This window comes from Alligator sinensis, unplaced genomic scaffold, assembly GCF_000455745.1.
Source record: "Alligator sinensis unplaced genomic scaffold, ASM45574v1 scaffold400_1, whole genome shotgun sequence".
NCBI classification, from domain to species: domain Eukaryota; kingdom Metazoa; phylum Chordata; order Crocodylia; family Alligatoridae; genus Alligator; species Alligator sinensis.
In genome coordinates this window covers 3,465,983-3,482,714 of record NW_005841897.1, presented here as the reverse complement: position 1 = coordinate 3,482,714, position 16,732 = coordinate 3,465,983, and the positions used below count along the sequence as shown (strand labels likewise).

Genomic DNA, 16,732 nt, shown 5'->3' with positions numbered 1-16,732 from the left:
TAATTTGTAAAAAGTAATATGCAAGTGTCACTCTTGGGAATGTGATTTGTGACTTACCCAGCACTGTGGGGCCTATAAGTTATTATGGTTTCCTCATAAAATGTTGGCTTCCCACTGATAGCTATAAAATCTTTCTGGATGACATATTTTTAAAGGAGCTTTTCCAGCATCAAAATTAGGAATTAATTTTTTTGTCCGAATCCGAAGCCACTCAATAGATAGCAAATAAATATCACTGTTTAATATGTATCCATTTATGATGGGTAGTTATCTGCCAACTTCATCCAGTGATCATATGCCTGAATATCTGAAGTTCTAGAATAAATTATGCTCATACCTTGAGGAAACCCATAACATATATTCACATGAGCAGAATAGGCTGGTTTATATGAAGCAAGAACTGTGCTTTGGGCTTTAGAATGTGCTGCAGGAAATGCTCTCTTATGACTGAATCCTAAACTGAAGAGCTGCCTGTCTGTTGATAATCTGGTGGTACTTAAACATAAAAAAATACCCTCAAGTCTAGAGAGTTGGAATCTTTCCTGGACAAGTGTTGTCTGCCTTTTGCAGAAGCTTAGTGTGTTTTTCTTAAAGTTTCTTAAGTCTCCTTCTTGTAAATGTAACCTTGCAAATATCAGTTGAATGTAGACAGCCATGCTGCCTTCTGAGTTTACGTGCAGAGCTCCAGTGCCTTTTTCCCAAGCTGTGATAATTTGATCAAATTATTGTCACTTCCCACTGTTTTGTTAGGCTATACTGTGACTAATACTGAAATGGAAAAGGTCTTATCAGTTTCATTTTGTTGCAGTTAAAGAAAACTATGAGCAAGTTTTAGACCTAGAGCTCTTTTTTTTTTTTTTTCACTAGGAAAGAGAGAGAATGGCTGGTTAATGAAATCACCTACTTTTCAGCATTCTCAAAATAGAAACCTTTTAAAATGGGATGAAGGGACAAAGAATTCTCCTGGAAATTTCAGACACCAGCTTCCTTAAGCTCTCTGAACAAGTTAGTCTTCAAGGCAGTGCTCCTCAGCCAGGCTGACTTGACATCCTTTCAAGGGTGTTCATGGGGTGCCACACTTTGTAAGCACTGTTAAGTGTGCAACAAGATAAACCAGAGATTTCAAACAAGAATCCATAGTGTGCAACAGGTCAGAATGTTTTTGAGTCTTTGAGTTCTTTGCAACAGAAGAATTGCTCTGTTTCCTGTAGTTAAAAAGAGTGAAAACTAAGAGAGATGGCATTTTCTGAGGGGTACCTTGAGTCTAGAGCAGTGGTTCTCAACTTTTTTAAAGTGCTACCCTGCCCTACTTTCTGCAGGCTGCCATAATTGCACAAAATCAAGCCACTGAGTATGGTACAGGAACTTCATTCTATGGGGGGTATGGTACATCCCTGGTAGGAAAACTTGCAGTTGGTTAAGGAGGATACTTGACTTCCCATGGGCTGAAGGGCCCCTCATCCTCGTTTCTCTTTCTTTTTTTAGTCCTCTGGCTGTTCAGTATCTGGCACCTTTTTAAGCTGTTTATATGTCTGTGGATAGGCTTTAGGGTAAAGGAATCGACTGATATAGCTTACAGGACTTGGGAAGATGATCTTGGAAAAGTCATGGTATTTGAAGAAATATGACAAGAAGTGGGAGAATAGAACACATTGTCAGGAACAAAAGGAAATGGGAAAAGATGTGTGAAAAGAGAAACTATTGAATACAATGCAGCAAAAGTAGAGTTAAACCAAGAAAGGTTTGTATTTTGTCAAAAATAAATGTAGTGTTCAATAAATAGTACAGGACTAGGTGAATATGCAGGGTACTGAGATAAAGCTCCCGTCATATGCTTTTTTAGATTTTAATGTTGGCCAGCAGGTGTCAAGGTGCATCTTCTTTTACTGACATGTCTTAAAATTATGTTTCCAACTTGTTTATATCAAACTGAATTTAATTGCCCCACACAATTTTGAGTTTTTAAGGGGGAAATCCTATTTGGTTGGGAAGGAGAGAAAAACTGACCACTTGTATTTTTTAAAAAAAAATCAAGTATTAGGTTTTTAATGCAAGTTTACTGATATACTTATGCCAGTAGATGTCACTATAGTAAAAAATATCAGCCCTTGTAGACAAAAGGAGGTTATTGGATAAATGAAAATTCAACATTTGAAAAGGGTTGACTGGGGGGGAGGGTGTTCCTTGAAGATTTTCTCAGCACTTAAATGAATTTACTAATAATTAGAACATTTTTGCTGCCTCTGTTGTGATACATTTTATATTCCTTAACTGGGTTAGCTAGGCTTCTGCCTTTTTGGATCTGGCTCCAGCAGTATGGGTATGCTAATACTCTCTGTTTTATTTAAAAGGCATTTACTGTTTCAAGGTTGCTTTAATAACCACAGTCTCCGCACATCATACATGTGCGGGGATTTGGATATGAAGGAAGTCGCTTCATTAAGGTTGATTTCAAGGGGGGTAGCAAATGAGGAAAAAAAATGTCCATATGATTGGTTGGGAGAATAGCTCTGAATTATGGGATCCATCTGTTTCCTGTAATGAATTCATAAACCCATCAAACAATGACCTGAACGAATTGCTGAAGGAAAAAAATAATACATTGGCATGATATGTTTAACGCAGTGAGGCATTGGCATTGTATAATCAAAAATTCTTCTCACATCCAGCACTTTGTAATGGAGCTGCTGTGTTTAATAGAAGCTGTAAATAAATCCTGTCACAGTAGCAGCCAAGAATGCATTTCTGGTTTTAACTGTTTCTATTCCAGAACATCTTCTGGCTTTTTTAGAGGTCTTACAAATGAAAGTTTCATGTAACTGGGTTTTAGGGTATAAAAGTCTATAGTGTAGTGAAATGTTAATGAGGTGAATGAAAGCAAAAGGCTGCCATAAGTCAGCATTACGTGGCTTAACCCATTTCTTTCATTTATGCATGTTCTTTACTTCTGTCACAGAAATGTATTTAAAAGCTGTTGTAGTAATTGAAATCTGTTAGATGATCCCTGTTCATTACATTAATAAAATCCATATACAGTTGCTTATAATGCTCTTGAACAGTTGGGATTCCTCAGATTGTAATCGTTAAAAATCATATGGAGTAATTATTGGATTTGTTGGGGTAAAATTGGATTAGGAAGTTTAGCAACGTTTAAGTACTGATAATTATTGCAACGAAGAAATGTTGGTTTTTGCGCAGCTCTTAGAATGTAGATGCATGTCACAAACCCACAGCTCTTTTAATGCTAGGGGTTTTTTATTCTTATTTTTTTTAAAAGGACATGCCCTCGTGTTTGTTTCTTCACAAGTTTCTTTTGTTTTAATAAACACGTGTAATTTAGCTCTTTAATCCAGTTTTAAAATGAAATTACTAGAAGAGCAGTTATGCAAATTTATTTTTTCTAAAAAACAGTTCATGTACTCTGTGTGTGACTTGGTGTCAAAAATAACATAATAAAAAGGCTAGATTTTATTTTCTGTATTTCTGCCGACTGCCCAAATGACAGCAGCCGTGAGAGTATATTACCTCCAGGTGAAAGGGTAGATGAGGCACTCCTGGAACTGGCAAGGTCTCTGCAGAGTGGCAGATCGGCCCTTGGGGCTGATTAACTGTGGTGCACAATGCTCCAGTGTTCTAGTCAGCCTCCACTGGCCACAGACATTGCCATGTTGTATGGAAGATTGCCGTCTGATATGCTCGCAGCCTAAGGTTTCTAGAGTACTGTGTTGTTGTACGCTGTTTGTATGTTTTGCAAAATACATCCGTCGTTTCAAAAATACATCAATTGCATCAAGAGAAAGTGCTTTCCAGCACTTGATGGTTTATAAGGCAGTTGTTAGTTCTGTTACAGTAGACGAATTAAGTATTAGCAACCCTAATGTTGTTACTCATCGCAGCAGGCATTTTCCCACAGTGCAGTAGCAAATCAGCATTGCTGCTTAGCTATTCCTGGAGTCTGGTTACTAAACAGTAGTTGATTCTGTGAAGCATCTTTTACAATTTGTACTGCCATTTTTAAAAATTGTATTTTTAAAATGTTTTTCCTAATACTTATTACTGCATTTGATATCCAAATTGAAGTGTGTGCCATACCTATATTATCCATGCAGATTTTATGTAGAATTTTGGAATCGAGCCACATGTCATATCCTCGATATGCCTTGCTTTATTGCATTGTGGCATGTCACTAAAAGTTTATTTTCCTAAAGCCCTGATTAGGTTAATAGCTTTTTTGGAGGAATACCTGCTATTCTGTAGTTCTCTTCTATTCTGGGTTTGTAATGAAGCAATAGAATTTTTCAGAGGAGTTTTTTAATGCTTGTTACTTCCTTGAAAGAAATATTTGTATTTAAAGTAAGAGCACTTTTATGCTAATGTTAAAATATTAAGCATCCTATTTTTTTTTAGAAATGTTTTCATTCTAAAACAGTGTGGCTGATCCTGCTATTTCCTTTTTTTCTATCCAGTATACTTTTTCTGTGATTTGTGGGCTCATAGGCAAACATTGTTACAAATGTTGAAATTAGGTAGCAACTACTAAAGTTTGTTTGAAATGGGTTAAGATTTTGTTGTTTAACTTAAAGCAGACATTTCATGTGGATTATTGTGATGGTGAGTAGTTCTGCGTCTCAAATAGTATTCCCATATACCGCCTTTTGAAATCTAAGGAGCCAAAGGGGCATCCAATTTTGGTGTTATACTAGCTGTTGAACTTGCCCCAAAGAAAATTGTTAGGCTGCTTCCACATTAGAAGAAAAGGCTCTTTTAAGTGTGATAAAATTCCAGTATGGGCAAAGCGGCGATTAATTTTTAACATGTGTCAGCAGGTTGACATGCGGCCCAGGACGGGATAACTTATGGGCCCCAGGCTCCTGCCTAATCACCACTTCCCCATCATCACTGCTGCCGCTGACATCTCTGGACTCCCTCCCCCTCTTCCATGTGGCTGGGGAGCCCATATGCTAGAAAAGCATGTGCAGCAAGAGGGCCCAGGGAATCCGTACAGCTGGTGTATTGGGAGAGCCTGTGCAGGTGTGGTCTCTAGCCTCTCAGAAGCTGGGACAGCCCTGCCCTGATTTATCAGTGGTAATTCCTTTACAAAATGTTTTCCCCTCAGTAAAGATGGGGCCTTACTGCAGATTCATGACTAGTGAGGGAGCCTGGGAGCCCTAGTCTCTGCTCTGTCCATGAATTATTGTGCGACTTTGGGCAAATCATGTAGAACTTGATTTTTCAGAAACATTTATGCACCTGCAGCTTAGCTCAGAGTTGGTAAGCAGTCTGCCACACCTGAAAATCAAGTTCTTAAATCTTTGTGTCTACTTTCCATCTGTATAAAATGCTTACTTCATAGGAAGACTTCTGAAGGGAGTCTGTACAAGGGTACTGTAAGGGAATAGTTTGTATAAAACTTAAAATAATGGTGTTGGAACACTGATACATTACAAGCCAGCAAAGCTAGAAAACTAATCAGTTTTGGTCTTTTTCAAATTTGAGCCAGTGCCCAGCATCTGATATAAGTTCCAAGTACAGGTAAAGCTCACAAGTCAGAATGGCAGGTGGAAGGAGCATGATCTTCTTCATGCTCTCTGCACAGTACATTTGATAGCTGTCTGTACTGAGTCTGTTGTTAACAAGTAGAAGCCATGTTTTTCCAATAGCAGTACTTCTGTAAAGAGCTTGCCTGAAATTCATTTCCTGACTGATTGTAGTCAAGTGAAAGAATCAATTTAATTCATGTAAACTACTTAAAGGTTAGCTGGAATGGCAAAATCTACAGTTAAGCAGAAAGATGCATTAAAACAAGATAAATTTTTTAGATCATGTGGGAACTTTGGTAAAACCAAAAAAATAAGTATTGGAGCTGTAAAAATACAACCATTTTCTTGTAAATGTTGAATGTACTGATTTTATTCACATTTTCAATGGCATTTTTCTGTATTTCATAGAGGCTTTTAAATAGAATAGGTAATGTTTTGTTTTGAAGGCTGAATATTGGAATTCGGAAAAGACGTAACAGATACATTTGCTTTCCACTGAGACCTACTAGGAATTCTTAATATATTTTCTTGATACCCTAGATTAGTAATTTTAGTTCAAAAATATGCATCAATATGCATAGGTGAAGTTATCTAGCCTTCAACATGAAAAGTAGATTTATTGGTTAAAGTGGAGTGTTGATGATTTCTATCGGGCTCAAATGCGTTCACCTTTCTTTTTATGTGTGGAAGCAGCACTTAGTCATTAAAACAGCTTGCAAAATTCCTTTGATATACAAACTGTTTCCAAACATGTCAGAACCTGGGAGGACACCCTGAGTGTGACCTGGCTTTGAAACGTCTAGGTTCAGTTTCGGATAAGTCACGGTTTTGTAGTTTAACATTTTTCTGATTAAACAAAAAGAAAAACTCCTGCCTTCACTTCCACAGGGTTTTCATTGTGGGAGGATAAGCCACCTCCAGCAGAAGAAGCAAGTAGGTGAGAGGTTTAAAACTAACAAGAGAAAGTACTTTTTTATGGAGTGTGTAGTTAACTTGTAGAATTTATTACGACAGGTGGTAGAGGCAGATAGGATAGCAGGTTCAAAAAAGGGACCAGATAAACTTATGGATGAAAAATGTATTTAATGGCTAGCTCCAGCCAGACTACAAACGCATCTTTTTTTAAAGGGGCCTCACTACCCAGCATATTCCTTTTCCTTTCCTATTCTTCCCTGCTGCTATACCAACAACAGCCGAACCTGCCCTTTCTTCCCAGGGCACCCATGAAAATGCAAAATCTCCTGCGCTGCTAGCTACCACTAGCAAGTGCCCTGTAGTAGAAGGAGGTTGCCAGCAATGCTAGAAATAATCGGCAGAGCTACACCACTACACCTTCCATTCTGCACAGTCAGTAGGGATGGAAAGTGCCATTAGTGCCAGGCAAGTTAATCCATTCCTGGGCAGTTTCTCTCGGTCCTATCTGTAACAGTTTACCCCTGGAGAGACCTGGCCCAGATGTTTGGTATCTATGGCTCTAAGGGATGCCCTGCAAGCCAGTTTTGCAACCTTGTCTGACCAGAGCTGATCCTACTGGCAACAGCCTTCCTCTGGGCTGTGTACCTGGCAGGTGACCTTCGATGAAGGGGAAAGTGTACATGCCTGCTTTAGGGTTTCGCTAATGCAACAGGCACAGATTCAGGTCTTGTCTGGACATGGATGGACCAGCACAGACGTGCATCTGGAAAAGACAGCCAGCACCAGTGCAAGTTACCAGGATGACTTACTCAGGGCAAGACCTTTTATGAACTGGCACCTTGGCACTGCCCTGCCAGTACACTGGTGTTTAGAATAAAGATACCGACATAGACAGGACATATGAGAAGTTCAAACAAGCCTGGCTCCATGTTCAAAAACACCCTCAGACATAGCATCCCTCCTGACACAGCATCATAACCTCAGCTTGGGCAAGGCAGCCTACAACCTAAACAAGGGATTAGGGAGGAACCCATCTCTACCCCCACATGTCAGCAGCAGGACACTGTGACAGCTCTGAGTGCCGAATGACATGGGGGCTTGAGGAGAGCTAAGTGTACAGAGCTTGTTTTACATGCAAAGGACTGGAAACCAGGGGTGATTTCTTCACTTAAAAAAAGCAGACACCCACAGCCCCTGGGAACATCCTTTCCTCTATATGCTCCAGATCCCTGCAGCCCTTGGGAGCACTTGAGTTGTGTGTTGATGGTAGTCTTAAGTAAAATTTAGATTATGGATTCGTATAACACTGTTCAAGGACAGTATCCTATCAAACACAATGCCGGTACTTTCCTAGGAAGGCTTTCAATCATCCCTGGCTTATGCCTTCCACTTGCTTATCCTTCCATGCTGCAACTCAAACTTTCATATATCCTTGGTAACAGGCTTATTTCTCTAACCAGTGATTGCCTGGTTTGTTTGTTTTTTAACCCCTGCTGAAATGCTTAATAAATTAGTCCTTTCTTTAAAAATTTTTTTTATCCATGACCTTGCCCATCTTGTGTACTACAGCCTATTGAATTCAGTACAGTGCTGTCACTTGCAAATGTGTTCGCTGCTTGCTCCAGCAGAGAACTAGTTTGGGCATTTTGGCTGGGTCAAAGTGACTTTAGAGGGAGGAAGAGTTGGTGCTTCCTTGGAGGTTATTAAGCATCCAGTCCATCAGTCCACAACAAGTTATGGTTTTCACAGCGGCATCAATCTGTTGCCTTTCAAAGCACCTCATTACTTCCTGGAGAATATCCCCCGTGCTGTAGCCCTTTTTCACCGGTTTTCCATCTAGCAGAGGAAGCTTCTTCAGATCCTTGTCATTTACATGCATAAATGACAGCTTTTCTGAAAGTTTTCTTGAAGGAAAAAGAAGGCAGCAAATCTCAATCGTCTTAATTCAAACCTCAGAAAAGCACTGCTCAATGGATAAGTCAAATCTGGAAGTCTGTGATAGAGCTTCACAGCAAACAGCACTTAAAACAAGGTTCCAGGACCCAGAATCGCAAGCCATGAAGTTTACAGCAATGAAAAGTGAAATGCATGGCTCTGGAAAAGACAAGGGAAAAGGAGCGTTTGAATTTATTCCTGTAAGCTCTCATGGCTTGAGAGTTTGGGGTCCCAGGACATTTACTTTGAAGTGATATAAACGCTAGACTTTGAGACCTGGATTGCTGCTAGGGCTTATCTTCTCCTGCAAGGGCTTTAAGGAAGTGGGTCTTGTGTGCATTTCAGTGGATTATCTGAAGGAGACAATGTGTGCTGGAATCTAACTGGATATATCTGAAGGTCACTGTTGAGCGAACCCAGAGTAAACTTCAGTCTTAGAATGATCTTGTTTCTCATTGTCTTTTATTACAATGACCTCCTTTTCCTTCTTATTTGCTAGATCAAGTTTATTTGAATGTTCAGAGATGTTGACTTGCATCTTTCTTTGCTTTTGGATCTTTGTCTTTTACATTCAGGCTGGAGACATCAACAAAAGAGGTCACTTTGTGGTCCTGGTCCTGGTCCTGGTCCTTCAGGTTTGTAGAGGTCTACTTTACACATGCCTGCCTGGTTGCGTAACCAGTCAACTTCCTGAGACATCTTTGCAGATTGACGATGGAGCTGTACACAGGACCGTAAAGTGTTCTTCTGTCAGTTGAGCTGCTCTGACCCTGCCAGACTTGATGTTGCCTCCTCTCTCAACTTCCCCTGCTCTTCTACTGCCAGATTTCATGGTCACTGTTTTGACTCTTGGTTTCTACAGCAGCAGTGACATCACAAAGATTCAGTTTCACCAACAACTGCTGATGTGTTGGTCCTGGTTGAGCACTAGTCTGCAATACGGTTTTTCTTCTTGGGCTGTAATAAATCTGTTTCCTTGGGTTGTGGAGGGTGTTTTAAAATAGAACTGGGGAAGTGAGGGAATCGGTTCTTCTCTCTTTTCCTTCCTCATCTGCCAACCCCTCATTAAAAAAGAGGAGGCAACAACTCTTATTAATCTACATTTGGGATATGCAGTTAATATAATGATAGTTTAGCACAGAATTTAACTTCTGGTTAGAAGAGGGAGTTGGGCAGGGGGAGTGTGATGGTCTTATGGTGTCATCTGTCAACTAGCAATAGCACAAAGAATAGCTCACCAACAGTCTGTAATGGTGGAAGAAAACCTCTGTTTGAGAACCTTCTGCTTCTCTCCTTTTGCCACTTTTTTTGTCTTCTATTTTTACCCAATCCTTTTCCTTTTTCTTTCTCTCTTACAAATACAGCATCTGTCTCTTCCTTTTCCCCCTTACCTCTTGAAACCAATAAAAACAAAGTGGTCGTGCAAATATGTAAAACCTGCTCCATGCAAACTTTCCTAAAGCTCTTACTAGTAGACTGTTGAAAAATCATAGAACCATAGCAATTATTTATGGAAAATATATTTTTGTTGTTGTTTAAAGAACCTCTCTGCTAGTACAGAATTTCTCCCTACAAAGTATTTTCCCTTGTTTCATCTGATTTTAGTTTTATTATACTTCCCTTTATAATTTATCGCCCATCTGGAATCTCTGGAGAGGATGGATGTCTTTTGTGGTAGAGCTTCACACCAAACTTCTGGCAGATTGTTTGTAGCGGGCATGTTCTAACTGGAAGCTGAAACAGTCAAACTGGTCTTTCCTTCCAATTCCAACTTTGAGCTGTTGCAAGCAGTGCCAGGATTGGAGACTAGAACTAAGATCAGAAAGCGTCTTCCTCCTGTGCTGTTGATGAACCTCCCTGCCACCACATACACACTAGGTCATTACTGGATTCAGGGAGTGTGAAGGAAGAGGGTTAATGAGGAGGTCTTGCAACTTTGTGGGGCCTCATGTGGGGTATGCAAAAATGAGCTTGTGAAGGCGAAGGGCAGCCAGAACCCCAGCATGTGGTTCTGGAGAAGCTGAAACTTGGGCTTCCGTCCCAACTCCGTCTTCTACTCAGCCTGACTTCCTCTTATTAGGGGTGTACCAGCATCTCTCTTTCTCCACAGGATGGTCAAACATTGGGAGATTCTGAAAGTTATGCCAATAAGAAGTCTGTCCTCATGGCACCATGCAGGGGCCTCCAGTGTATAACTGGTGGGACCAGGTTGAAGTAAAGACTGTTTAACCAGAGTCCTCATCATCCACAAGTGGCAGACAGTCCTAGTGCTTGGTGTTGGAGTAAGATATGAGAGTAAGGAAGTGGATAGTGTTGAGTCTGAGTACATATGTATGTTTACAGGAAGCCAACTGCCTAGATACTGAAAGGGGAAGGTGGGGGGCTGTGTGGGGTACTACTGGGACCAGGACCTAATGACAAAGGTTAGAAGTGGGTAGGGGGGCATGCTCCAACAGAACTCACTTGTGGTAAGAGAATATTATGGGGATGCATGGGTGACCCCATAAGCCAAACCCTTGCAAGAATGGGCCTTCCACCCCATGTGCACTAAGGGTGGGTGTTATAACAGTGGTTCCATGAGGAGGTCTTCTTCATTGGCGTCTTCCAAAGACTGGATCACCAAAACCAGCTTCTAGGTCCTGAGGAAGTAGTGGTGGAAGAATAGCAGTCCTGTGAGATCTCAAGAGACGTTTTATATGGCAAAGCTGTTGTTGCCTATGGAAGCTCAGGCCACTCTCAACTAGTTAGTCTAAAGTCAGGCAGAAGATGAGGGACACCTTGGAGACTAACATAGCTAACCACCTCAAAGACATGCCAGTACATCTAATGTGGACCCAGGCACACCAATGTAAAGCTTTCTCACACCAGTATTCCCTAGTCCATATGGGAATCATTGCATCACTATTAAGTAGCTTTCTGCAAGTCTAACAGCACAGCAAGCAAGGACTGGACCCCTGGGGGCATGAGCCACTGGAACTGGATACCAGCTTCATATTGCAGAGAGAGGGTGTTAGAACTTGGTTTCTGGATAGCATTGTGGGGTGGAAGACAAACCACCTGAAAAGCACAACCAAAAGTCCACACCATAAAGAATAGGTATTGAAAATAATGGTTGTCTACTTCTGTTTCATGAGGCACAGCTGCCTTTTGTGTGATTGGGTGAGTGTTTCATGGAGAAAGAATAAATTAGATAAAATTAATGAATAAGGTTGGGTCACAGAGAAAATCCCATTGGGATGCCACAAATGCAAGTAAAAAGAGGTGTGGTCCTCCTACTTGTCTCTCTCAAGATTTTTTAAGTAACCAATGCAGCAGCAGGATGTTGGCTGTCATGGTCCTGCTTTACCTGTGGCAGGTTAGGATGTTGTATCTGGGCTTGGTCCTGGGGCCTACACTATTCAACATCTTCATCAGCAACTTGGACGAGGGGGCGGAAAACACGTGGTCCAAGTTTGCCGATGACACCAAGATGTGGGGAGAGGTAGGCACGCTCGAAGGAAGAGAGAGGCTGCAATTGGATTTAGACGGACAACAGAAGTGGGCAGATTGTAATAGGATGGGGTTCAATGTAGATAAATGCAGGGTGCTGGACCTAGGGAGAAGGAATCCACAGCATACATACAAGTTGGGGATTGTGAGCACAGAGGTGGAAAGGGATCTTGGAGTCATTATCGACTCCAAGGTGAACATGAGCTGCCAATGCCAGAGCGTAGCCAGCAAAGCCAGTCGCACCTTGTCGCGCATCCAAAGATGCATTTCAAGCTGGTCCAGAGAGGTGATACTTCCCCCTTACGCGACATTGGTCCGGCCTCAACTGGAGTACTGCGTCCAGTTCTGGGCACTACACTTTAAGAAGAATGTGGCCTGCCTTGAGAGGGTTCAGAGGAGGGCCATCCGCTTGGTTGGAGGGCAAAAGGGCAGGCCCTATGAGGAGAGGCTGAGGGACCTGAACCTGTTCAGCCTCAGCAAGCGGAGGCTGAGGGGGGATTTGGTGGCTGCCTACAAACTTGTTAGGGGAGATCAGCAGCAAATAGGAAGAGCCCTATTCCCCCCAGCAGCACCCGGGGTGATGAGGTACAATGGCCACAAGCTGCTAGAGAATAGGTTCAGGTTAGAGATTAGGAGGCACTATTTCACTGTCAGGGTAGCTAGGATCTAGAACCAACTTCCTAGGGAAGTCGTCCTCGCTCCTTGGGTAAGCTCAAAAAGAGGTTGGATGAACACCTGTCTGGGGTCGTGTGCTCCAACCAGTGGCGGGGGGGTGAGACTAGATCTATTCAGGTCCCTTCTGAACCCTAACTACTGTGAAACTATGGGTGTGTCAGGGTTGAGTGTGTAGTTTTGCTAATGGGTTAAATAGTGGATTTATATAGAATGGTTTGGATAGGAATGATTCTTCTCTATGATTCTATGATTTAAATGCTTTTTGAGCTACTATACTTCAGGGCTACTACTGTTGTTTCTGCTCAGAAAAATATTGTAGATTGTGCACTGTTGTATAGACAGATAGATAAAATTAGTGATTTTTAGTGTGATTTTTAGTGCATGAGTTGCATTCAAGCAGAATTTTGTTTTTAAGCTGTAATGTGGGAGTTATAGTTAAATATGTCTCAAAGTATCTTGTGAAGTAAATTTAGTTCTACCCCATTTATTCTTTCTGTTGAAGTTGTGCTATTTTCCACAATGTTGGGATATGAAGAATCACATTGTTTATTTTATACAGCACTATCACTCAGCAGAAATTTGATAAACTTTTTCTTCCTAAAATGAATGTGTTTGCTACTTTACTGCCTTAGAAGTTCCTTTATTCATTTTGTTTTGCTTTGTGGTGTATCTGAAAGGCAGGTTATACACTTAATGTTGTTTTTTTAATTCTTGCCTTTAAAAGCAGTTCATTCTTATTTCTCCCCTGGATTAAATAAATGTATGTTTATTTTATACAGTGCCAGAATCTATTAAGACCAGTTTAAGCCAGCCCCAACCTGCCGGTACCGGTACCAGTACTTCCACCAGCACTATTACCAACAGCAGCAATGGCAAGCGTGCATCTGCTAATGGGCAGCAGCCAGCTGCATCCCGTTACCTGCCTCGTGAGGTGCCTCCACGCTTCCGCCAGCAAGAACAGAAGCAGCTCTTAAAGAGAGGTCAGCCACTGCCTACTGGGACCCTGACCAGCGCAAGCCCAGTACAAGGTACTGGACAAGCAGGGGCAAGTCCTCCTCCTCAGCAAGGAGCAGGTGGACAGCATCATCCCAGTAAGACCCAATCAGGTAAGAGACTATGTGTAGCTCGTTGTCTGTGTAAACATGCCTTTATGCCTTTTGGTTATTTGTAGGGACTGACATGAAACTTTTTAAGGAGTACTGCATTATTACATATATTAAATAAAAGTATTGTCAAGTTAAACATGTGCAATTGCTTCCTTCCGTCTAGTATATGAAAGCAAATGCATTAGCAAATTTGCATATAGAAATTGAATTTGGAAATATTTATGAAGGCCAAATTTTTTAAAAGTTTTAGCTCAGCAACTACCTTCCAGTGTATCTTTTCTCCCTTCCCACCTCCTAAATTTTCAGCATAATCAATACTGCACCTAACCCATATTATAACACCTAACTGCATATCTTATGGAGTGGGGGGGGAGATCAGAAATAACTAGTGTTGGGTTTTTGTTAGCTATCATTAGTAAGTTCTCTGTCATTTATTTAAGGATCAGGATTCCATTATATTATTTTATAAATGATCCAAGTTCATTACACAGCGGCATTAACTATGGGAATCTTCTAGCTTCTGAGTGCATGTCTTTTCAGCGTTAATATTCTATAGGAGTTTTTGTATATAAATTATACATAGCCCAAAAGTGTAAACTTTGCAGTTGTACTGTGGCATTTGTTGTATACTTGCCTTTGTTTTCCCTGTTTACAATTGTCAGCAGCATGATGAAAAACAAACCATGGGAAAATTTACTAAACCAAAACAGATTTACTAAATCAAAGTAGATTTCTTATCCAGGTTGCCGGTTTGCTTTTTTTAGATGGTAGTATGAAGGGATTCCTTTTTTTGGTAGCTGGGATTAGATTATATGAGGTCAGTCTAAAACACACACTTCCTCTCCTCTTTCTTTCTTCCCAGTAGCTACTTGGTGAGGAAGTAAAAGCTAGTTTTACTTTCCCCATTTCAGCCCAAATTGGGGGACAGTTATTCAGTTTGTTGATTCGGATCACTGTCCCGATTTTTGATTCATCTGAATCAGCATCTGAAGATTCAATGCTGATTCGCAGAATTAGCAATTGGGCCGTAGACACAGTTTTAAACATTTTTTCTACATACCTCAAGGTACCAGGTGCAGCTCGTGACTGCTGAGATGGTGGGGTGGATGGAGCATCCCATAGGAACACGTGGGGGGGCCCATCCCATGTGCTCAGTGGACCGGAAGTACTTCCAGTCCACTTCAGGGTCCACTGATGAGCATGCTGGGCCCCCTCCCAGGGGTCCCCCACGTGCTCTGCAGTGGACCGAAAGTGCTTCTGGTCCATTTTTGGGTCTGCTGCCAAGCATGCTGGGAACCCCCCACCCCACCCTCCTGTGGGACGCTCCATCTTTGAGATATGTAGAAAAAACATTTAAAGCTGTGTCTGTCCAAATCGTTGAATTTCTGCAGATCGATTCAGAGGGTTCCAATTTGATTCAGAGGGATTAAATGGTCTCCTGATTCAACTTGGATTATTAGATTTGGCTGCTGAATCTCTGCCGAATTGAATCAGCAACTGAAGCTTCACACAGCCCTAGTACTTGTCACTGTTTTCTATTCCACCTGACCCGTATATACCATGTCTGGCAAAGCAGGTGGATTTTTTGGTGTAGAATTCATAGGGTTTTGGGAAAGTAGGGTTTCACAAGGTCATCTAGTCCAGCCCCCTGCTCAAGGCAGGATCGTTCCTGGCTAAACGATTCTAGCCAAATGTCTGTCCAAACTGCTCTTGAAAATTTCCAGGGATGGAAATTCCCTGGAGATACTTCCCTAGGTAGTTTTTTCCAATGTTGACCACCCTCATAGTGAGAAAGTTCTTCCTAATTTCCAACCTGCATTTTCTCTGCTGCAGTTTGAGGTCATTGCTTCTAGTCCTGTCCACTGCAGTCCATCCCCATCTTTTCTGTAATTGCCATTCAGGCGTTTGAAGGGCAATTACATCCCCATCTTCTCTGTAAATCCCCGCTCAGTCTTCTCTTCTCCAGACTCAACTCTAGCTCTTTCAGTCTTTCTTCATAACTCATTGTCCCAGGCCTTTGATCATTTTGTTGTTCTTTGCTGGACTTTTCCCAAACTGTCCAGATCCTTCTTGAAGTGTAAGGCCCAAAATTGGCACAGTACTCCAGGTGAGTCCTTATGAGCACTGAATACACAGAAATTTCCGAGTCACTTCCTTTGATTTGGAAGTGACAAGCATCTAAGTCTGAATAGTCAAATCATGTGAATCTCAAGTACAATGCCAATACTTGGTATTTATTGTAAATGTTGCTTTTTCTCTTATTTTTAGGGTTACTCATGATGGTGTATGCAGTCAAACAGCTCAAGAAATTTACTTAAGTTGCCTGCAGCTTTTTCTTTTGAATATTCATGGCCATTTGCTACTTCTGCTCTAAGTAGTAGACCTAGTTGCTGCACGCAGAACCACCGCAGACTTGCTGACTCATGATTTTATTGCAAGTTTTGTGGTATTTCTTTGTCTTAAAGACCAGGTTCTTGGAGACCTTTAATTAGATGACAAACTCAGCAGTAGTTTATAAAAAGTAAGTTTCTTGCTGTTATAAGTTATAGGGAAGAGTTTGAAAATGTGATTGAAATATTCCCTTAAATTCACAATAAATCAAAAGTCAAATTAAAAAGGACACCGATTGTATCTATTTTAAATCATAATTTTGGGGAAGAGGCCTTCACTCATGGTATTTGAACCCTTTGGGTTGGTGAAACTGAATGCAAGCCTCCCATAGTGTTCAAGCCCCTTACCTTTCCCCTAGCCACAGGAGGAAGTTAACAGAATTCAGTCAGGAGTTCAAAGGAGGGTCTTACTTCATAAGCTTGAGACATAGGACACTTCAGGAGCACCTGCTGGAGCCTGCAACAGGCCAATGGGGACATGGTAAGAAGAGGGCTTCAGGAGCGTATGGGACAGGAATCAAAGGAGGGGAGCATGTAGGCATCAGGAAGTTAGATGCACATGAGAGCTACAAGGTAATTGGGTTGAGTTTTCATCCGGCCATTGTCACATCCACACTTGAGGTGGGCAGTGGGAGCTAGAAAAACAGAAAACTGACTAAAACCCTGATTTGTGCTTTCCAAA

The 16,732-nt window shown here is 41.3% G+C and overlaps 1 protein-coding gene across 4 annotated transcripts in view; it reads left to right on the top strand.

The window, feature by feature from the left end:
- Positions 1-16,732, top strand: part of TNRC6C (trinucleotide repeat containing 6C) — a 182,251-nt gene that overhangs the window by 71,464 nt on the left and 94,055 nt on the right. For 2 of the 4 annotated variants that reach the window (XM_006018326.3, XM_014517267.2), the window contains 2 exons: positions 8,966-9,025; positions 13,334-13,660. In XM_006018326.3, coding sequence (XP_006018388.1) covers positions 8,966-9,025; positions 13,334-13,660 — 387 coding nt within the window. Of the gene's footprint in view, positions 1-6,458; positions 6,478-8,965; positions 9,026-13,333; positions 13,661-16,049; positions 16,182-16,732 lie in introns of those variants that run through there. The other 2 variants (XM_014517270.2, XM_025197486.1) reach the window with 2 other exon arrangements.